General features: G+C 39.4%; 2 protein-coding genes across 2 annotated transcripts in view; one reads left to right on the forward strand and one right to left on the reverse strand.

The window, feature by feature from the left end:
* Positions 1 to 231: 231 nt before the first annotated feature.
* On the reverse strand, positions 232 to 8848 carry RBP4 (retinol binding protein 4). The gene is made up of 6 exons (XM_081953959.1): positions 8702 to 8848; positions 8291 to 8440; positions 5083 to 5219; positions 4574 to 4680; positions 2403 to 2615; positions 232 to 456 (listed from the first exon to the last, which is right to left on the reverse strand). The coding sequence occupies exons 2-6, from the start codon at positions 8423 to 8425 to the stop codon at positions 443 to 445; spliced, it is 606 nt and encodes a 201-aa protein (XP_081810085.1). The 5' UTR covers positions 8426 to 8440; positions 8702 to 8848; the 3' UTR covers positions 232 to 442.
* Positions 8849 to 18082: 9234 nt separating this feature from the next.
* The window catches only part of PDE6C (phosphodiesterase 6C), a gene marked incomplete at its 5' end in the record, with an annotated part of 40013 nt that continues 34064 nt past the window's right edge, over positions 18083 to 24031 (forward strand). Inside the window, one exon of the mRNA XM_081953924.1 lies at positions 18083 to 18562. Within this exon, the coding sequence (XP_081810050.1) occupies positions 18083 to 18562 (480 nt within the window). The remainder of the gene's footprint in view (positions 18563 to 24031) is intronic.

The following is a 24031-nucleotide window of genomic DNA, read 5'->3' on the forward strand; positions in this document are numbered from 1 at the left end:
ATATTTTATGTTACAGCTTCAACTTCCTCAAGAAAAGTTTTTCAATTGATCAAGATGAGGATATGCTTTCATTATCCATGAAGTGAAGTTATGCCAGCACAGTAATATTTGTAGAATGAGAAGGACACAACACCTAATGAGCTCCGACAATTTGGATTTATAATTTTTAAACACTGTAAAGACAACATGCTAATCACATAACCCAAATGTGAATACACATTCACAACACAATTGTGGTCCTGTTATCCTGATTTCAGTTTATTAACTGGTGGAAGGATAAATGACAAATTACTTGTCTGTAATTTAGATAAGTATTCTTAAAATCCAAATGAATCCACGAATGAATTGAATTGAAATTAAGGACTTGTCTCAAAACAGTACATTTTAAAAGCTTTTAACTATTGAGAAAATGCTTTCCTGCTTTCCATAGAGTATGTTGTCTTCAGTCGCAGAATCCTAAGAAAGAAAAAGGAAAAGGAAATCTGCTAAAATTCCCAGAATGGATTACAAAATAAAGCGAACTGATTTGACTTAATATGGTATAATAAGATTCTAAAGCTAGTAGATGGTACAAACCAGCCTACAAAATTAGAGCATAAATGTCTATTTAATTTCACCCTTGATGTCTCAAAGAATAATACATATGTCTTAAAGTTGACAAGTCTGAGAAATACTGATATAGACAAACCCTCCATGAGTAATACGTTGAAGCTTTTTGCAGGACAGGCAATATTGTGTGAATGAATATTATGACAGCTGCTACAATGCTAACTGAGCCTGGGTACTCTGAAGTGGGGGAAAGACATGAATTTCAAAATGGAAAAACAGATATTTTGTGGATTGCCGAACTGCAGGAGGAGATTTCCTAGCAAAAAGAGAGAATCATCCAAATTTAAATTAAGAAGTCAGGTTGCCTCTATTTGCAAAAGACCTGGAGAGGGAACTATGAATCATATCTGAGAAAACTGGTAGATAACAATGAATTAATATGGAAGAGTAGAAATTCCTCTGGGCCTCCTTTTTTTTTCCAGTTCCGTCATTTATGAAAAATACCCAATGTTTAACTCATGGCCACATTTGTTTTATTCCTTTCATGAGTCTTCTCATGCCTAATTTGCCTTCCAATACCCTCTCCTTCGTCCCCTGACATTCTAGCCTAGGTAGATTTGAAGTAGGCAGCTGACTGGAATCCAGTGTGAAAAACAGTGGCATTCTGGATGGATAAATAGGTTTTTAAGTTTTTTTCTAGTATAATTCACTCCTCAATTCTGATTGCACCTCCTAAACTTTATGTACTGTGTTTCCCTGAAAATAGACAGGGTCTTATTTTCTTTTGACCCCCAAAATAAGCAGTTGGCCTTATTTTCAGGGAGGTCATATTATTTTTGAGGTGCAAGAGGCGGCGAGCATGGTCACCTCATGGCTGCTGCTGTGTTGCAATATTTTCGGGGGGTGGGCTTATTATCTGGGGAGGTCTTATTTTCAGGGAAACAGGGTATTAGGATTTGCCATGAATATAACTTGAAGCATACAGTATGTAACAGATGTCTTAGACCAGAGGTGGGTTTCAAATCTCGTTGCTACTGGTTCGCTCATGCTTGCATGCAAGCTTGCGCTCACGCTTGCGCTCACACTGGCGCTCACTCACAACACTTCTGCGCATGTGCAGAAGCATCCAGATAGGTGGGTGGAGCCTCATGCTGCCACCATTACTGGTTCGCCCTGAAGCAACCCACCTCCATCTTCAACTTACAAATTTCCCAGCCATTGGGTCATACTGACTAGAAGTTCTAAGAGTAATAGTCCCAACAATTAGATGGTGAAAGCTAGTCTTAAAGCATATGATGATCCAGATCGGTATTTCTCAACCTCACAACTTTAAGATGTTTCCTGGAGAATTCTGGGAGTTGAACTCCATGCAGCTCAAAGGTTGGGTGAGATTTAACAGATTAACAGAGTTGGAAGGGACCTTGTAGGTCTTCTAGTCCAACCCTCCCGCCCAAGCAGGAGGCCCTCTACCATTTCTGACAAATACCAGTCCAATCTCTTCTTGAAAGCTTCCAGTGATGAAGCTCCCACAACTAGTGAAGGCAAGATGTTCCATTGGTTGATTGTTCACACTATCAGAAAATTTCTCCTTATTTCTAGGTTGAAGCTCTCCTTGTATTAGGAACTTACATTTTGCCCATTCCAAGAGATACATAATCTTTCACTCATAGGGCTATTTTCTTCCACCATCTCGCTGGAAGAGAGGTCCTGTTTTTATCAAGGCTCTTAAGGTGATTGTGGCATTTGTGTGCCACTAAGAATTCTAACTGCCCTGGAACTAGCAGCTTTCTTGTTCCCAATCTATCCCATCCTGAGCTAGATTTCCTGTAAAGTTCTAATAAAATATTCCTTACCATCGTGTACAATACGCCTGTATTGTTTGTCTAGGCAGATTTCCACCTGCTTTTGCCTGACAATTCTTTGTGCTTCTGGTGTTAGCCCATCTGGAGTCCGGGAAAACAAAAACGAGTAGCTATCATCGCAAGTCCCATCTTCAGTAATATTACGGCAAGAGTAGTGTAGAGCATATGTATCATAATCCGTGGCCACAACCCAGTGATCATCATCTAGGATAAAGCATAATGAAAAATCAGTATCACTTTACATGCGTGTAAATCACTTTTTTCATAACTTTGAACGGCCACTAAACAAATAGTTGTAAAATGAGGACTGCCTGCATTTTTTATTCCACAAAGCCCCTTAGTTCAGGATCACATATTGTGATCTAGTGGACTATAGAAGGAATAGATCAGACATCTAGCCCTTGCTTATCAATGGAGACTGAGTGGAGCAAGTGGCCAGTTTTAAGTTTCTGGGTGTTATCATAAAAGAGGACCTAACCTGGGGCACTCACATTGTAGCACTGGTCAAAAGGGCCCAGCAGAGATTATACTACCTGAGACTTCTCAGGAAACAACAACTGAACGAAAAACTGCTGGTGACCTTCTACCGCTGCCCCATAGAGAGTATTTTAACTTACTGCACCTGTGTATGGTTTGTCAATTGCACAGTGGCAGGTACGACAGCGCTCCAGAGGGTTAGCGTCATTGTCCAGAGGATCACTGGTTGCCCTCTCCCCTCTTTGGAAGAGCTTTATAGCTCCTGCTGCCTTAAGAAACATTCAAAACATTCTTAAAGATCCATCTCATCCTGGGCATCCTTTTTTTGAACTATTACCATCTGGCAGATGGTACAGGATAATAAAAACAAGGACAAATAGGCTGAAAAACAGCTTCTATCCCAGAGTAGTAACTATATTGAATTCTACGATATAGTGCAATATTAATGCAATATCGGGTTTTCAATTCAATCATATAGAATGTGAAGGATGTGTGTGTTTTTATTTGTATAGTTATAATGTACACTGAAGACGACATTTAGTTTCGTTGTACGAGGTGCAATGACAATAAAGTAAAGTAAAGTAAACATATTGACCTACCGTTATTCACTTTAAAAGTGATTTCACATCTTCTTTCTTTGTGAACAAAGCCTGTTTTGTAGGCACCTACTTAACCGTGTAAAAGGTATTGCCATTCAGGTTCTGAAATTGATCCGAGATGAGATTTATCTTTGTTTTTGAAAGTGCCAATTATTTAAAATTGATTCTGAAATGTTTTAGTATACAGGTCATTTGGTTGCTCGCGTACAAAACATTATTTCAGAGGCAAATGGCAAGTCAAATTGGTGAACACAATCGTGAGAATGGTTCTCAGAAATGTTGCTAATGGTATTTTGGTGCTGAAGAAGCCAAAGGTTTAACATCCATGAAATGGCCAGGCTTAAGTGACCAAAGTCCTGAAATTTGCACAGGAATCAACATTAGGAGTACATTATCTTTAAAGTTATCAAATAACTCGAGGAGGGTTAAGGACTTCTTAACCGCTTCCTTTCTAAAAGAGTGGAGCCAGTTTTTGATAAGATACAATGGAAGGGATGTGCCAGATTTAGTGTTTAACATGACCCAGACAAGCACACCAGCCTTTGGACTCCCGAGTCCTTAGGAAGCAGCCTGTTGTGATTTCGTGGCAGGCCAAAGGTTGAATATCTGTTGAAGGTGGAGGCGGGGAAAAAACCCTGGAGCCAAATAGCCTTTCCAGTGATATTGGATGATTTCTAGAGTTATTCTGTTCTAGCCTAAAAAGCGGGTGAAAAAAATCCTTTAAAAAGCAAGCAACTCCATCTGTCTTTTTTTTGAAGATTTCAAGGGATAGCTAAAACCAGATTTTCAGCGACTTCAGTAACAAAATCATTCCAATGGAAATTATGTCAGTTTATTCTGAGCAATTTCCTTAAATATAGCTGGAGCTTCAGTGGGCAGGCGTGGGAGATTTTCTTATGCTTTCATTTACTGTACATAATGTTTAGAGATTTGACCAACATCTCTTCACAAAGTAAAAAAAAAAAAGACTAAATATATAACCTTCTCTCCCAATCCGGTAATTTCCAGATTTATTGAATGTTGGCTTTGAGAAGTCAAAGGTAGCAAGGGCTCTGAGTATCTTAAGTCTCCTCCTGATATACTCACTTCCTTTCTGGAGATACGAGGCCACACCCCAATATTTCATTTTAAACTTGGCAGGGTCCTCTGTCTCGGTGAAAGTGCCAACCATATCAGCACACATGTTCCAGGTACTGAAAAGAGGAAGAGATGGATTTAAGGTCATAGTTGTAAATCTGTAGCTACTTGTGCTTACCAGTAAGGTATAAAAGAATGTGAGCATGTAAAAGAGAGGCAAAAACTATAACAGGCTGGATCACATCATTTTTTGACTTGAGAAATAGCCATTTTTCTTCTTGTGTTGAACTTTTCAACATAAGTCAACGTGTATAATAATCAAGGCCAGATATGATTTTTGGCATAAGATGGAAACTACCACCACCCATCACCATTGGATTGTCTCCGGCCTTGTTCTTCTTTATTACAATAGTAATACATTCTGAAACCTATGTCCCAAGGTATCTAAGGTAGCAACCTTACTCTCCCTAATGATAGGGTTGGACCTTCTGTGAAGGAAACTGGATCTCAAGACTCACCCAAAGAGCACAACTCGGCCTCTGGCAGTGGCAGTCATTTTATCATCCTCATCCACAATAAAGCTGGCCACCACATTATCCTGAAGAAACAATCCTTCAGGGTCTTTCTTGGCTATGGCATACCAGGTGCCAGCGTACTGCCAAAAAGAGAGGAAAAAAAGTCCTTAGCTGATCTTTCTAAAGGGATAGGTCAATAGGAGGAAATGAAACACCAACGAAGAAAGTTTCAATTGCAGCCATGTTCATCTGTCATTAACATTTGCGACAAAAATGAAATTCCAAATACGCTATGCAAAGATAAACCTCAAGAAACTCTAAAACATTTTGAGGGAAACGAAACAAACCTTGATTCTCAGCAAATGTTGCTTAAAATAATTATTCCGTATTAAATTGGTGAGTGCCACTTACAAGCCATATTTTGGGACTTCTGAGGACAGGTGTACACATTTTGATTATAAGCCTAAAGATATTCACCCATGCAGTAGGGCTGTATTGATATCATCCTTCTCCTCATCTTATCTTTCTCATCTTCTCATCTTTCCTACTACCTTCTTCTATTGTTATCTGTGATTTATCGCTTGTTATATCTTGTGTTTGATTGTAACTATGATCTATGATATATGTCCTATCACTTTGTTGTTGTATGTACACTAAGAGCTTATGTACCGGAGACAAATTCCTTGTGTGTCCAATCACACTTGGCCAATAAAGAATTCTATTCTATTCTATTCTATTCCCTTCCCTTCGATTCCATTCCATTCCTTTGAAGAGCAGTAGACTATATACAATAACTATGCCAAACTTAATAATTAACCTTTGTTTTATTTACCAGATAGTTCTTATGTCATTATGAAACCAATGAAAGGTAAAAATATATACCATTCCAGGGTGACGCAAATTATCTACTGATTATGAGTCAATAGTCAAAGGAAAACACTAGATCCTGTATATCCATACCTTTTCCTTCTATATCTAATTTTGATTTCCTTATTCACCAGAAAAGGTGATAGGGAAAGTTGCCTACCAGTAAGAAACCTCCAATGTCCGATTTTTCTTTCTCAGAAAAATCATAGTTGAAGGATTCTCTGCAATCTTACAAAAGGAAGTCTAAAATATTTTATGACTGTAGCCTATCAGAGTCCTAAAGATCAGTGCCTTATATTTCATGAAATGTGCTCTTCTGCATCTAAAGTAACTTGTCTCTCTATTTTATTTTTACTTATTTGTTAGGTTTCATCCCACCTTTATACAATGCTCAAGTAAGGTGACCAACTTTTTTACAATGAAAAGGAGGACAAAACACGTTCTATTGTCCAAAATGCTAAGGTGACCAACTTTTTTGCAATGAAAAGGAGGACAAATAAATTGGAAAAAATATATCATAAATAAAAGAAATATTTTATTCATTGCAACAATAATACACTAAAATATGATATATGCATAATAAAAACATTTGCAACATTTTATATTGTAATTATGCTTACATGCCTGTTAATTATTATTTAAATGAGTACTTTTCCATTGAATTAATATTTTTTGTCATAAAAATATCATGTCTTATACCGCACTATACCGAGTCTTGACGAATTGTCATGTCAAATACAAATATGTCACATAACGCGCAACAGATTAGTCTTCAAATATCGAAAAGGAGGACATGTAGGAGGACACTTTTCGAGGGAGGACAGAACTTACAAAAGAAGGACTGTCCTCCCTAAAGGAGGACGGTTGGTCACCTTAGCTCAAGGCAGTTTACAGCACTGAAAAAGACCCATTACAAAATGTAAAAGTAAAAACTACATCGTAGAAGGCAAGCCAAAGTTAGAATCAGTATCAAAAATAATTGCTATGCATTGGAAGTGATCTAGAAAGCTTTTCCTTTTCCTGTCATCTCTAATATGGGTAAAGCAGAGATAAATTGGATTAGATTAACTCAGCCTTGTGGAAATTACACAGAAATGATTTGGATGATGAATTGGAACCAATTCTCTTCCCCCATCAAAAAACCTGTCTCAGTCTGTCAATAAGAAAACTTGAAATCTAGCTTTTATAATAGAAGATGACTCATTTGGAGTTTACATACAGGTGAAATATCTACATACATCAGCTGTCTTTGAACAATAATAATTCCAAGAAGGAACTTCAGGTAAAACCAAGTTACGGATGTTATTTGAAATGTAAACACATGTAATGCAATGCACAAAAAAAATTCTCTAAGAGAATGACACCCTTTGAAATGTATTTCTGAAAATAAATGGGACAGTTCATTGCTCAACAGTTTGCTGAGCAATGAACACAACTAACTGCCTTTCTCTGCTGCAAAGAGTGATAACCATGAATTAGCTTCATGCAATGTTAACACTCTTATCCATTTAGCAGCAATAGAACACACAACATTTTATAGTGTAGAAGATGACAGTTCCTTCCCTGTTTTAAATTTGGCAACCAAAGAAGCAATAGATGAAAAAAGAAACATATCTGGGGTATATTTAGGAATTTCAGGATAGAGAGTCTGTGTCTCTCTAAACGGTTTCAGACTGCACAAAATTTCAGCAACATTCAGAATCCCATGGGTTTCTCAATCCTGGTGTAGGGCATGAAAATTAAGGCGACAAGGTAGATTTTAGGGAAGAAACTGAAGGTGGTAAAAAAGATGGCTACTTGGAAGAGACCATTTAATTCAGTTCAGATTAGAGATGGAGGGGATCTTGGAGGTCTTTTAGTCCAACCCCCTGCTCAAGAAGGAGACCCTGTACAATTTCAGACAAATTGTCCAGCTTCTTCTTAAAAACTTCCAGTGATGAAGCACCCATAATTTCTGAAGGCAAGCTGCTCCACTAGTTAATTGTTCTCACTGTTAGGAAGTTTCTCCTTAATTCCAGGTTGCTTCTCTCCTTGATTAGTTTCCATCCATTGTTTCTTGTCTTGCCTTGATGCTTTGAAAAATAAAAGCATCCCTCTTCTTTGTGGCAGCCCCTCAAATACTGGAATACTTGCTATCATGTCCCTCCTAAACCTTCTTTTCTCTAGACTAGCCATGCTTTATCATTACTGTACAGGCACTTAAGAAGCCATTTCAGATTATTTCATGTAACTGGGGAAAAATTTGGAAAGTGGGGAGTAGCAAAAAATATATATGCAGGGATGGGCTGTAGGGGAGCAAACTAGAATACCTAGAAGAAGGAAAAGATATGGGCAGGAAACTTACTCGATATTTATCAAAGTTTTCCTGAACCGTGAAGCTGCTCACTCGGCAGTCCCGCTGAGCTTGACATCTGCTATCCAATAATGCCAGGAATCCCACCAGCATCAACCAGGCAGGAGTTGGACACCTGAAAGACATCTTGCTCCTCTGTGTCTGCAACAAAAATCAAACACCAATCATAATATGGGGAGGGAAAAGGAAGACTGTCCAGAATAACCAAAAAGAAGGATGAAAAACAGACTTTTTAAGGCATGTGGCAGATGAAATGAGAGGTCTTATGAAGCTTCCTAAATAGGGCACTAGAATCCCTCTAAAAGGATCTTTCTGAATCAGGGTAGTATTGGGACTTTTTGAGGTCTTCTTCTATATATCATAGTCACCAGAGAAAGGGGCTCAAATAATTAAAGAAGTTACTTGCCTGTGGAAGAGAAATGCAGACCCAGCAGCTAAGTTCTAAAGCAAGCAGGAGGAGGACATGAGCTTTATAAGCTCATGAGGTTGGTGGATCAGTTCTTTTGGGAGGGAGAGGCAAGCAGAGACCAGGCGTTAGATTAATTCCAAACTCTCCTAACAAAGATCTTGCATAACCTCTGCAGCAGGAGGCCAGGGAAGCAAACAGCAATGATCTTTGATCCCCAACCACTGGCTAGATAGAGGGGGTAGAGCACATACTCTTCCCTGGATTCTGGACCAAAAGAGGTCTCTCCGGTTTATGTAACACCGCCTGAGTAAAAGCCAAGTCAAGAAAGCAGGATTCACGCAGCAAGCTCTGGTTATGGTTCAGAAGAGGGCTTGATGGCTGCTGGTGTCTCTGAGAACTGTTCTTGTTTTCATGCTCATTTGGGCATGGTTAGAAACACTTCATGATCTCATCGTTAAGGCAAAAAGGATTCTCATTCATTTAGCATTGTTGTCGATGCTTTGGCCCTCTCTGACATTTTTTTACAATGGAATAGCATCCATTGTATGACAATATGGTGGTTGGGTTGTTTTTCCTCTATGGGCCAGCTTAGTTATCTTGTTTTTTAAAAGGGAGGAAAAATGTCTTACATGTGAATGTGAAATAGAGCAGAAGATGGTTTTCCTGTGGATGAGCTGCCTTTCACATAAAGTATGTCGGCAACGTGATAGTTCTGGAGAACAATTGATTTTTGAGACTCCATCTTCTCTGTGGTCAACCCATTCTTATAAAGGGAATAAATGAAGCAGTTGTATCAATAGAGATATCTGCCAAAGCAGTTATAGAATCTGAGGTTGTTACGGCATTAATTAATTTGTTTTAATGTTCAAAATATTTCGCATCCAATAATTCAGTAATTCCTCAAGGAAATCCCAAAATCAGGACACTGCTGTATATTTTTTATTATTATCAAATTTGTTTGCTACCCATCTTGTATTTCAAAGCAACTCTGAGCGGCTGGAGTTTTCGTCCCCAAATCCTTCCTAGCCATTATATGGACATCCATGTTGGGTTGATGGGGAATTGGGACAGGGAAGTAACTCATGCATAATGTGATAGCAAGATGCCAAGATTATATACAGGTAGTCCTTGATTTACAACCACAATTGAGCCCAAAAATTCTGTTACTAAGCAAGACAATTGTTAAGTGAATTTTGCCCCATTTTACGACCCTTCTTGCCACAATTGCTAACACAGTTGCTCACTAAAATAACTGTGGTAAGTCAAGAGCTACTTATAATTCACATTGTGCAATGGCATCATGATGGCTAAGACCAGCGTGCTGGGAGGGGGGGATTCTGGGAATTGAACTCCACACATCTTCAACATCCGAAGATTGAGAATCACTGGATTAGACATTACTACATTTCTAGTAAAAAGCCCAGAGTGGGCACAGTATGTATAATACCATAATGTCTCAAGGTGGCTAAAGTATTGGTATCTGAGTAGCAAGTATAATCTAATGCTAAGAAGCCACCAGTAAAACATACACAATTCCATAAGGCAGCTTTTGCCCATGGTCTATGCCTCCTACAGGGGACATGGTGGCTCAGTGGCTAAGCTTGTCAATCAGAAAGGTCAGCAGTTCAGCGGTTCAAGTCCCTAGCACCGCGTAATGGAGCGAGCTCCCACTACTTGTCCCAGCTTCTGCCAACCTAGCAGTTCAAAAGCATGTAAAAATACAAGTAGAAAAATAGGAACCACCTTGGTAGGAAGGTAACAGTGTTCTGTTACCTTCTGTTTGCTGTTTAGTCATTCCGGCCACATGGCCATGGAGATGTCTTCGGACAGCGCTGGCTCTTCGGCTTAGAAACAGAGATGAGAACCACCCCCTAGAATCGGAAACGAATAGCACGTATAGCACATATGTGCGAGTGGAACCTTTACCTTTACCTTATGCCTCCTACATATACCTCTCCCTATAAAATCGCTCAGATCCAGACAGGCTTGGACTCTGACTGGGTAGATTCGGGCGAGCCGACGGGGATGAATCTTGAGGAGACTATCTGGGATGGGTTTGACCCTGTGACCCCCGAAGGCATGACAGGATTATGGGGAGACTCAGTGCTGCCACTTGTGTGCTGGACCCGTGTCCCTCTGGGTTAGTTTCGGCTTCCCGGGAGGTGACACAAGGCTGGCTCCAGGCGATTACCAACGCTTCATTGAGAGAGGGGTTCTTTCCCACCGCCTTGAAGGAGGCGGTGGTGAGGCCCCTCCTCAAGAAGACTTCCCTGGACCCAGCTTCTTTAGCCAACTATCGTCCGGTCTCCAACCTTCGCTTTGTAGCGAAGGTTGTCGAGAGTGTGGTAGCACGTCAGCTTCCCCAGTACCTGGATGAAGCTGTCTACCTGGATCCGTTTCAGTCGGGTTTCATGCCCGGGTACAGCACCGAGACGGCATTGGTCGCCTTGGTCGATGATCTCTGGCGGGCCCGGGACAGGGCTGTTCCTCTGTCCTGGTCCTATTAGACCTCTCGGCGGCTTTCGATACCATCGACCATGGTATTCTACTGCGACGACTCGGGGGGTTGGGAGTGGGGGGCACTGTTTTACGGTGGTTCTCCTCCTACCTGTCGGATCAGTCGCAGTTTGTGTTGACTGGAGGGCAGAGATCAACCCCCAGGCGCGTCACTTGTGGGGTGCCCCAGGGGTCGGTTCTCTCACCCCTCCTGTTCAACATATACATGAAACCGCTGGGCGAGATCATCCATGGTTTTGGGGTACGGTATCATCATATGCTGATGATACCCAACTTTTCATCTCTACCCCAAACCACCCAAACGATGCCCTCAACGTGATGTCCCGATGCCTGGAGGCTGTGCAGATCTGGATGGGGAGGAACAGACTCAAGCTCAATCCCTCCAAGACTGAGTGGCTGTGGTTCCCGTCATTCCCATTTGTACATCTTGTTCCATCTTTGACGATAGGGGGAGAAATTTTAGCCCCCTCAGAGAAGGCTCGCAATCTGGGAGTCCTCCTGGATACACGGCTTAGTTTAGAAGAACACCTGACGGCCGTGACCAGGAGGGCCTTTTACCAGGTTCGCCTGGTACGCCAGTTGCACCCCTTCCTGGATCGGGATGCTCTGTGCACAGTCACTCATGCCCTCGTCCTTTCTTGCCTGGACTACTGCAATGCTCTCTACATGGGGCTGCCCTTGAAGAGCACCCGGAGGCTTCAGCTGGTCCAGAATGCGGCCGCGCGGGTTGTCATGGGGGTACCTAGGTGCTCCCATGTCACACCCCTTTTAGATGGCCTGCACTGGTTGCCGGTTGTTTTCCAGGTGCGATTCAAGGTATTAATTATGACCTTTAAAGCGCTCCATGGCTTAGGCCCAGGGTACCTGCGAGACCACCTACTGCCACCAGTAGCCTCCCACCGTCCAGTACGATCCCACAGAGTTGGCCTCCTCAGGGTGCCGTCGGCCAAGCAGTGTCGGCTGGTGACCCCCAGGGGGAGAGCCTTCTCTGTGGGAGCGCCTTCCCTCTGGAATGAGCTGCCCCCGGAGCTCCGCATAATCCCTGACATCCGGTCCTTCCGACGCGCCCTAAAAAGTTGACTTTTCCAGCAAGCCGGCCTGGCCTGTTAATGTTAATGTTAATTTTATTTTATTTTAAATGTACTGTTTCTTTTATAAAAAAAAATCGGTTTGGTCTTTTTGGAAATGGGTTTAATCTTTTTTTTTAACTTTTGTGATGTGTGTTTTTAATGTTGTACGCCGCCCTGAGTCCTTTTGGAGAAGGGCGGCATATAAATCCAAATAAACCTAAACCTAAACCTATGGCAGGTCAAATGTTGAGGTCAGTACGAAGGGCTCACTGAAGAACAAATGAGGTCTCTTTTTTGAACAAAACAACAGTCATTGCACCTGATTGTGTATGAATCTTTCCTAATTTGATACACTGAGGTTATCTCCAGTCATCTGAGAGGTCATCCAGCAGCAGCCCTTAAAGCATATGATAACACATACAAAAACCCCCTAAGTGTTTACAATGGATGATATCATTCCGTGTGGATTTTATTTATGTTTTGTTACATACGGTATGAGATGAATGCCATGTTACCAGCTCTTCATATGCCGTACTTTCAAGATGGCATCCATTGTTATGGAGGTGCATTCAGAATACTGCTTTGGGTTTAAGTCAACAGACCCAAGAAGGATATTGAAAGGTGTGTCAAATACAGAAGGTGGTCACCGAGATCAGCAAATCAAAGTCTTTAGAATTTACCACACACCCCCTTCCCTGTCTGGTTGATAGGTTTCTTTCATTATTATATAAAAAGGTTTTTCCCCCCTTCCTTTTCAAGCCATTGGCATTTCCTCACAGTCAATATTTATTCTGAAGTTTCAACATGTCCGTAAACATTTAAAAGAACCTGTTAAATATTCTTTAAAGAGGTAGCCTCAGCTGAACAACGCAGAGCAAGCTGAAAGTAGACGAGGCTCCATATTTGAACGGAATGACAATTCTAGCAACAATGTTGGAAAGAAAAATATCCAGATTATGTAGTTAATCAATTCGTCTTTCTTTCATTAAAAAGCCTAAACTCTGGACCTGGACAGGAAACACATATTTCTTTGTTGCTCGGATCAATATTTTTAGTCAAATCAAATAAGTTTAAAAAACAGTATCAGAATCAAGAAGAAAGCCCATTTATTTAATTACTTGAGAAACATGTCAGAACTCTTTATAATTGACTTATTCGGCATGCGATGCCATGATTTGTTTTAACCACGGTTTCTTGAGCAAGCCAATACGTCTTTACGCATTCATCATTTTAAGCCATTTTAGCTCTTATTGAGTGTTCTCAGTGGCTGTGTTCAAACAGTATGCTCACTCAACATGAAGCAAATCATATTAAGCTCACCATTAAGTGAACCATTAGTTTTCAGATGAAGTGAAGGACCATATATAAAGTCCAAAGCTATTTTTTTCCCCTACAGGAGAAAACTTCTTACAGAAGCAACTTGACTTCTGATATGCGGGCTTTTATACAGATAGCCCTTGGTTAACAATCACTTTGTTCATTCAAAATTATAACAGCTTTGAATTAGTCATCACATGATTGTAATGACATAAATTCTAGTCCCAGTTATCACCATTAAGCAAAGACTGTATATCGGGTCTGTAGTCATTAAAAGGTGACTTAACTATGTGTTTAACTATGGAAATTTTCTTGCTGCTTTATTTTTTAAAAACCCACATGATATAGCACCATAATTCCAACTAAACTATGGAGTTTATGCCACAATTTCAATTTTTCCTACCTAAGTATCACCATCTGGCCAAAACTGACAGTCACTACAAATTTTATCAGAAATAAAATTATATTTGAAGTTGATCTAGTTTCAGCTTTTAAATGGTAATCAAAGATCGTTTTTCAATGCTCTGGATTGATATCATTCCTTTAAAAAAAAGCTGGACCTTTTCTTTGTTCAAAATATAAACATTCATACAGCATAAAATGCAAAAGGAAACATAAGAAACTTTTCCTTTTCAAACTTGCCGGATTCTGAAAAAGCAGTGAATGAAATATTCAGCCCTTCTTGGTTGAACAAATTAACCTTAAATATCCTGTCAAAGGTTGAATTAATAACATGAAAAAAAACCAGGGTTTTTTTTTGTCTTTCTTTTAAAAAAAAAAACCTTAGCCATTGGGGATAAGTAGGAGAATGAGTTGCTATTGCTATGGTTACAGTATTTAAATGTAAATACTGGATGAACAAGTAGAATCTCATAAATACCTTTGGCATTTCCCTGGCACTTGAAGCTATTTAAATCATCATCTTTTATCCTTCTTAGACTATCCACGTACTACAGAAGCTCAGGGCTGAGGCATCACTAAGAATGATTCCATAAATAGTTGCATTTGCTATAGTAACCACAAACATCAAAAGCAAAATGTAACATGCGTATTAAAATAACAAGCTCTGGCTATGCCAAAATTGCCTGAAAATCAGAACAAAATCTATTTAGTTCATCACTTTTTTAAAATTCAAATTTAATCACGTTGGTGGTGAGGAATGTGCCTAAAAGTCTCACATGAAAACAGAATCAAACACATAAATCTCCACCTTCTGCTTAAGAATAAACTGATATCATTAATTTTTTTTTAGTAAGAAAGTTATAAAGGGATAAAGGGATCTGGACACATTTGGAAGATGACTATTTTGGCAAACATGCTTTTGAAGCTATTTGGAATTAACTGAATAAACAGACCAGGGGGAAAAAGAGAATGAACTGCTATTGTTCCTCTTATTATACCATGTTAATAAAATCATTCTTCACTACTGAATATCAGTAGATATTCACTTAATCTGGTTATTTATTTTAGTATAGTAGTATAGCCTTTATTATCATTGTACATGTATGCAATGAAATTTGTAATTTTCATTGCTGTAATTTATGGATAATTTACCCTTTTTTAAAATAGATTGCAAAGATTTGTTTTGTTATTTTGGGTGGTGGTTGTTTGGCTGAAAAATGCCCTAATTATCTTGGGCAAAAAGGTGTAGAGCTATGCATGAAATAAACAAACAAATATTTGAAATTGGTCTTATTAAATTCTAAGAGACGTAGATCTCTGTAAACATGCATAACTCTTAAGGCTTTTTCCACTGTGGCCTTAAGCAGCTTTTGACTCCCTTGCGTAAATAGGCTGGAAATGAAGTCAGCTTAAGAAACCTCTTTCCAGATTTCAGCCCCTTCCTTTGCTTTGGCCCTCGGGGATAGCCTGGGATTCTGTCTTTACCCCTCCCACTGTTCTGGGAAGGCAACTACCAATTCCATTTCTTTTCATGTATGGGTCTTTGAGGACATGTGGCTTTCATTTATAATCCTTTACGTCAGCCCTCCTGCGTTGATGCTGCCTTCTACTTGGCACTTCCCCTGTGATGTGTTTCATCAGTGGCATGGTCTAAGCCACAACAAAACCAAGCATGTTTTACTGTATTCTCCTTCCTGTCCCATGTGTTAGAAAGTGAAAATTAACAGAACTCTTAGCCAATTTCACCTGAATTTAAAACTTCATTTCATTAAACTTCAGTTTCAGTGAAAATTGAAGTGAAATGAAATTTCAGGGAACTTGTTAACAAACAAACAAAAAAGGGCTCATCCTGTGATTATTATTATTATTTTTTTAACGTCTAATGTTTCACCAATCCAACAGTCCAGTTCTTTCTCCTTGGTCTTTTGATTTCTTTTCTACCAAAACTCATAACTGAACGCTGATCACCAAATAGAATAGAAACAAGGGAAAGAAAAAAGAGTTGAACAGTGTGCATCCAGCCACTTTGTTTAGTTTGTTTTCTCCTGTGAAAGAATTGCAAGCACTGAAGGTTCACTGTTTTAATAGTTTTAATAGTCTACTGTGAAAACAAAGGAGAAAAAAAGACATTCACTGGTCAAAGTTCCTTCAGAAGAAAACTGGAAGCCCAAGATAAAAATAGCTTTGGAAGGCAACATTTAGAGAGGAGGGGAGCATCTCTACTACATTCAAGTTGGAGTGGAAATAGTCACCTTCAAGGAAGTGAAGTGAAGCAGCTAAACCAAACAGTGCAATCTCTACCAGCTCCTATACTTATAGATAGAGCTGGAAAAGCTCCATTGGCCTCCAGGTGGGCTGGAGGCAGAAAGAGGGCAATGTTGGAAGAAGAATACTTTAGTGTTATTATACATATATGCACAGTATACTCATACAATGAAATTCACATAATGCCCAGAGACCAGGCCCAACACACATGACAATCCCCAAACACAACCCCACCCACCAAAAAATCCCTGCCCCTAAACCACCCAAGCATCCACACAACAGACCAAGTAACGCTGTCCAACAGCTCACTGATGGTGACCCTTTGGAGAGGTGGCTAGTAGTCCTTATGGACCATAATTCTGCTGGAACAAACTGATTGTGTGGAGTAACCGTTAGTGTCAATCTATCATGAGAGATGCAAGAGAATGTAGAAGAATCTCTCAAATCATGTGCATAGATGAATTTTCCACCTAACTTAAATGGAATCTAGTATATTTTGATCTTACGGTGACTTTGAATACAAAGTCATATAATACGCTTTTAATCACATTTTCATATTTACACTACTAAATTAAAAAATACAGCTAATTGTACCAATAGAAGCGAATATTTGCAACTGGGGTTGAACTGTGGGGTCCTTGGTACTCTCTGAGCTTGCTTGTTTTCTTGCAGACATTGCATTACCCACCTAGGCAATATCATCAATACGAGTTGACAACTAGAAGGGAATGAGGTTTGCAAAAAAACAACAACAACCAAGCTCAAAGAGCACCAAGGACTTTACAGCCAATTTTTACAAGTTCTCTTAATTCTTTATGTGTTTGTAGAATAATAACCTAAAGTATTTATGGACCCTTCCTATGTATTTCCGCTTTCCGGCTGGTAGCAATTCTTCTCCTTTCAAAGCTGGATAGATGGATTGTTGGTTTTTATTTTTATTTTTTAATGTTTTGGTGCCTTTGAACACCAGCATTGATTCCTGACTGCACTACTTCCTGCAGTTCTGTTGCCAAAGTTTTTCAAGAATTGTTTATTTTCTTCCCAGGGTTAAGAGAGAGTGACTGGCACAAGGACATCTAGCTGGCTTCATGCCCAAGGTGGAACTCGAACTCAGGACCTCCCACCTTGTAGCCTAACCATTATATAAACTGGCTCTTTTATTTGGTATATGAATTCCGTGCTATGCTTTTTAGCCCTACATACATTCTTCCATGAAGAAAGCAGCATCAATCCTTTAAAAGCATCCTCGCTTGTTTTATCTATCCAAGATCGATGAATCATTTATACTGAAAAGGGACAACGTGTGTAAATGCAGATCTCCAGGAAGCAAAAGATTGCCTATGCAAATCCTCCATGGGAAAATTAATAACAAGAAAGAGCAAGCAAAAGCAAGTGAAAATATACACGTACAACCTTATAGGCATATTTTCTATACTGTGCGTGATGTAGCAATGGCCAGATTGGTTTATCATGCTAAATGTCTGATTTAGAATAGGCAAGTTAAGAGTGCTGAAGGATTTAGTGTCCTGACATCTCTTTAATTAGCAGTCACTGGATCCTTCACTTAAGAAGGCATAAGCTACTGGACTGCTGTCATACTTCAAGGGTTTTAGAAGGTTGGAAAGCCCACAGAACACATCTAGAGTCTATAGTTGCTGGGGATATAATGAACAACATGCCCTTTTCCAATTAGAAGCAAAAACGGACTTTTCCTGGGTTTTGGTGGGGATGCAAGAGTAAAACAACAGCAACAACAATAACAACAACAAGCAACAACAACCTGCCAAAGAGAAGCCAAGCAGGATGGGTGAAATCAATAAGGAAGATGTTGAAAAATATTTGGACAACAACCCGCAATTTGCCAAGGAGTTTTATGATAAAAGACTTCGCCCAGAAGCATTAACGAACCTCTTCAGAGTCAACACTGAGAATTTGAAGGAAGGCATCTCCTTCCAAGAGATGACCAAGGTAGAAGAATGTGAGATACTTTTGGAGTTGCTTTCCGAAATCCAGAACGATGAAGCTGCTATGGAAAAGATCTCACATAAAGTCCTGCAAAGGTTGGCACAGTTAATAGCAGCCGACAAATGTAGCATGTTTATTTGCCGTTCCCGTAATGGGATCCCAGAGTTAGCTAGCAGGCTCTTCGACGTCACCCCTACTTCCAGTTATGACGACAATTTGGTGAATCCTAATAAAGAAATTGTTTTTCCTCTGGACATCGGGATAGTAGGTTGGACTGCTCATACTAAGAAATCATTTAATGTTCCAGATGTAAAGAAGGTGAGTAGGAGTTTCTTTTGAGTTTGGAGAATTGATAAAGTCATTTTATTTATTATTTATTTATTTGATTTGATTTCTAGACCGCCCCTCTCCCCGAAGGGACTCGGGGCGGTGTACAGGTACCAAATAAAAAAACCATACAAATAATCATAAATATAGTTAATAGTTAACTTTATGTTCCGGACTTGTGTAAAAAGACTTTTTTTTTTTTAAATGAGGGGGCTATAGAACTATAGAGACTTCCTTAAATGTGCCAAGTCTCTGAAATGGCTGGCAGAGGGTAATTTTTTTTTTCATATAGGAAACTATTTAACAATTCATATTCGTCAGCATCTTAAATGAGATTATTTTAGAGCATTATTTAAACTAGAGACAGAAGAAAGAAGGACTATTTCTAAAGCAAATCCATGCCTGAGATTGTTGAGGTCTAAGCTCCTAATTACGTAGTGTTGCTCTTTATTTCAAACTGGATTGAAATTAGTCTTATTTAATTAAATAACACAGAGATATTGGTTTCTGTATAATTTGAGATGATTGCCCTATTTTAGTTTGAGGGAATTCCCTATATCATGAATATGCCGTGCTAAGTCCAATGAGGTAAAATTGTTCTTGATCTCCTTGGTTTATTCTCCTGTAATCTACTTTATGAATTAAAAGGATTATCCACCAAGCTCCCTTGTTGATAGCAACAGGCAATGCATCAAATATCGCTTGATATTTCCCAGGTAGCACCTGGGTTTGATTTTTGTGCTGCAGAGATATATTTGACTAAAACAAACCACCACGGACCACTTCTAGTCTGTGACCATAATAAAGATTGATTGAATCACAATAGGCTTTTGGCTCAATTAATCTAATTCTTGGCTGTGTGGTTATGTTTCCTGCAATTATTTCTGAACCAGGGGCATAATTCATTTAAGAATTTTCTCTTGGGGAAACAGACTGAAATAAATAAGAAGCATAGCATTAAACAAGGATCTAGAATATGATCTGCTTTCTGGGAGTCATCCTGAGATGCAGCCAAAATGAATGCAGCGGTTTTGATTTTCGTACTAAATCTGCAATAAATTTGGAAGAAATTTATTGTAGAATTTTAAATCCTGACATCTTTTCCTTTCCTTTTCCTTTTCCTTCCCTTCTTCATCCTTTCCCTTCCCTTCTTGTGGATGCACTTCATACCACTTATAAACTCATAATCAATCTGATCCTTTTATACCTAAAACTAATCCTCAATAGAATTAATCTGTCAATTTGATGCAGCCTACTATTTTTACAATTTTTTTGTCTTAAAAAGCAGTTACACGTAATTTTTCATTGATACAGGGAGATTTTTCTATTCTGTTTCTATATCTTCTAATTTAAAGAACATCACTTTGGGGACATTTCCTATGTATTTTGACTGCAGTTTACATATTCTTCTACCGAAAGTGTGTATCTCTTGAAGTAGGTGTGAAGAGTTGGATTGTTTGATTCTAACAAGAGTAAAAAAGAGGAGTTGGTAACTAATATAAGCTATGAACATTATAGTATCGCCTCTGTCTGCATATCCAGCCCTGAATAAAGATTTTGAATGTAATTTTTCAGACATTTTTAAATTCAATATTAGCACCTAATTACTGATCTCTTCCTTCTGATATGATTCCCTTCCTGTTGGTTAAACCCTGCACTTCTGAACTGTTTCACTATTATGATTTTGTTATAATTTTGATACCACCACTATTCATACCAATAATGTCCCATTTCATTCTTAGTCAAAACTCTCTCATTTACATAAGGGAATTCTGAAAATATAGGCTCTTAATTAGCATCACCATTGGAAATAAATTTTATTAAGAACTGCTTGGTTGAAATCACTTTTAGGCTTTCTTAAAAAGAATCTCTGTGTAATTCATATGCATACATTTCAAAGAAAGATGCGGTTTTGGTTACGCACAGAGCATTTTCATATTTTTCTTGTATCCCCGATGATTACACTACAGGTAGTCCTCAACCTACAACCACAATCGAGCCCAAAGATTATGTTGCTAAGTGAAAAGTTTGTGAAGTGAATTTTGCCCCATTTTTACAACTTTTCTTGCTGCATTTGTGAAGTGAATGACTGCAGTTGTAAAATTAGTAACATGGTTGTTAAGTGAAACCTGGTTTCCCCCTGGACTTTGCTTGGCGGAAGGTTGCAAAAGATGATCACGTGACACAGGGACGGTACAACCGTCATAAATGTGAGTCAATTGTCAAACATCCGAATGTTGGATGGGGATGCAGCAAAGGTCATAAGTGTGAAAAATGGGCATAAGTCACTTTTTTCAGTGCCGTTGTAACTTTGAACGGTCACTAAATGTACTGTTGTAAATTGAGGACTACTTGTATTAACTATAAGGGGCACCAGCCATTGAACTCCATCCCCACTTTTTCCAGGAGTGCGGGGAGTGGACATATTCTAAAACCCATGGTAGCTTGGAGAAAAACAGATTAGAAATTTTGTTATCAATCATAATTAATTCTTACTTAGAAGATGTTATAAAGGTGTAATGTTATTGGATGATATTAGAAATAATTAATGACTACCTTGGTCCAAGAGATGACCAAGGTAGAAGAATGTGAGATACTTTTGGAGTTGCTTTCCGAAATCCAGGACGATGAAGCTGCTATGGAAAAGATCTCACATAAAGTCCTGCAAAGGTTGGCACAGTTAATAGCAGCCGACCATTATGTGGTTTTGTTTTTAATTTTGGATTATTTCATTTGATGTTAAAACAATTATAGTCAAATGAGAGTTGTGGGATGTTGATAGTAAGATATATAAAGAACCTTACTCTTTTCACCATTGAATTTCATTTTATTGGGCACTATCTAATAAAATGAAATTCAATGGTGAAAAGAGTAAGGTTCTACATTTAGGCAACAAAAACGGAATGCACAGGTACAGTATAGGTGATACCTTACTCAGTAGTAGTAACTGTGAAAGGGATCTTGGAGTCCTAGTAGACAACCATTTAAATATGAGCCAGCAGTGTGCAGCAGCTGCCAAAAAAGCCAACACAGTTCTAGGCTGCATAAATAGAGGGATAGAATCAAGATCACGTGAAGTGTTAATACCACTTTATAATGCCTTGGTAAGGCCACACTTGGAATACTGCATTCAGTTCTGGTCGCCACGATGTAAAAAAGATGTGGAGACTCTAGAAAGAGTGCAGAGAAGAGCAACAAAGATGATTAGGGGACTGGAGACTAAAACATATGAAGAACGGTTGCAGGAACTGGGTATGTTTAGCTTAAGAGAAAGAAGGACTAGGGGAGACATGATAGCATTATTCCAATATCTCAGAGATTGCCACAAAGAAGAGGGAGTCAAACTATTCTCCAAAGCACCTGAGGGTAGAACAAGAAGCAATGGGTGGAAACTAATCAAGGAGAGAAGCAACTTAGAACTGAGGAGAAATTTCCTGACAGTGAGAACAATTAATCAGTGGAACAGCTTGCCTCCAGAAGTTGTGAATGCCCCAACACTGGAAGTCTTTAAGAAGATGTTGGATAGCTATTTGTCTGAAACGGTATAGGGTTTCCTGCCTAGGCAGGGGGTTGGACTAGAAGACCTCCAAGGTCCCTTCCAACTCTACTATTGTATTGTATTATTGTATTATTTTTGATTTCAAATATACACCGTGGTATGAACTATAAGTAATGACTGTGGAAGTGATGTATGAAAGTTATTTGTAACCAATCGACACACTTCTACAATATGTAACGAAATATGATTTTTTTCCCTGTGTTGTGTTTGTCTGTTTAACCAAAAATAAAAAAAAATATTTTCAAAAAAAAAAAAAAGAGACACCTAGAGTAACACTGGTGCTCAACAAAGGCTGAACTTGACCAAACATGAGTTAAAGCTGCTATTAAGGCCTACCTTGTGATGTTAAGGGTAGCAAAGCATCAAGGCTTCGGCAACCTTTTTGCATCCATGGACTGTGGATGCATCCTCTGGCCTTGTTTAACTTTTAACTTTTAACTTTTATTTAATTTATAAACCGCGCCCTCTCCCAGAAGGGACTCGGGGCGGTGTACAGTCATATTAAAACACAATATAAATACATAAATATAAATAAATATAGATATAGATGGAGGAGGTAACATATAAACTGTACAATAATAGTTAAAATTAAAAATTGGAGATACATTAAAAACTACCCCTAAAAAAGCTACCCCAGAATAAAATGTTTGCCAGGAGGTTAAAAATGGAACTATAAATGGGCCAGGCCAGCTAATTGGAACAGGTGGGTCTTGAGTTTCTGTCGGAAGGAGCGGAGGTCGGTAGTGGTTTAGGGGGAACGTGTCATGTGGGGAAGGATGGACTCAGATAACGTCTTGCAGAGATGTGCAGGGTAATTTGTTCAGCATCTATTGGACAAAGTGGCTTAATTTTCTTGGACTCCAGCCTTGTTGTAGGTCCAGAGAAGATGCCTAGAGAGGAGCCTTGCCTTGTTATTTGTGATTATTTTGAACCTCTTGGGCCTGAGGAAATTGACAGGGTTCTTAGGACTGTTTTGTATATGCATGCACCTCCTGGCTTGTTAAAGTAGCCTGTGGGTTGTCGCGTGGGTGGACTCACTAGGGGTGAACTCTGACTTGACTGAGAGTTGTTCCTTTATCTTTGGTTGATTTGGTTCCCCCCCCCCTAAGGAAGTCATCACTGGGTTCCACTATATTGGGCAATTTTCATCCATTATCTAACCTCCACTTTCTGGGGAAGGTGATTGAGAAGGTGGCTATGCAGAAGTTTTAGAGGACCTTGGATGAAGTGGGTTATCTGTTTTCCTTTCAGTCGGAATTCAGGTCTTGGTATGGAATGGAAGTCGCATTGGTTGCAGCTTTAAATGCCCTCTGGCAAAACAGGATGGGAATCATCCATCCATCCTTGCCCTACTTGATCTCTCCGTAGCTTTTGATTCCATTGAACATAGCATCCTTCTCCATTGTCTCGGGGGGATTGTGGGTAGGTGGCACTGTGTTGTTGTTGGATCCAGTTGGGGTGTGTTTAAGGAGGAGAGATCCTGTCCGAGAACCAAATATGTGAGATGATGCAGAGTCCCTGCTCTTATTCAACATTTATGTGAAGCTGTTGGGTGACCTTGTCTGTCACCATGGGGTGAAGTATCACAGACCCAGTGCGCAATCTGTGGGCCTCCTAGACTCAGGACTGCAGATGGCAGTCTTGGCTTTTAGAAAGCCCTTTGCACAACTTTGTATTGCATACCAGTTCCACCTATTCCTGGATCGGGGATCTCTGCTCACAGTGACTAATGCCCTAGTCACCTCCTGATTGGATTGCAGAAATGCACTTTACACAGGGCTGCCCTTAAAGATTAACTGGAAGCTTCGGCTGGTGCAAAATACAGTAGGGTGGGCAGTTATATGTGCTAAAACAGCACATGTTATGTCTCAGCTCTGCAAGATGCATTAGTTGTCAGTCTG

This window comes from Natrix helvetica, assembly GCF_964273705.1.
Source record: "Natrix helvetica genome assembly, chromosome: 5".
Lineage (NCBI taxonomy): Eukaryota > Metazoa > Chordata > Lepidosauria > Squamata > Natricidae > Natrix > Natrix helvetica.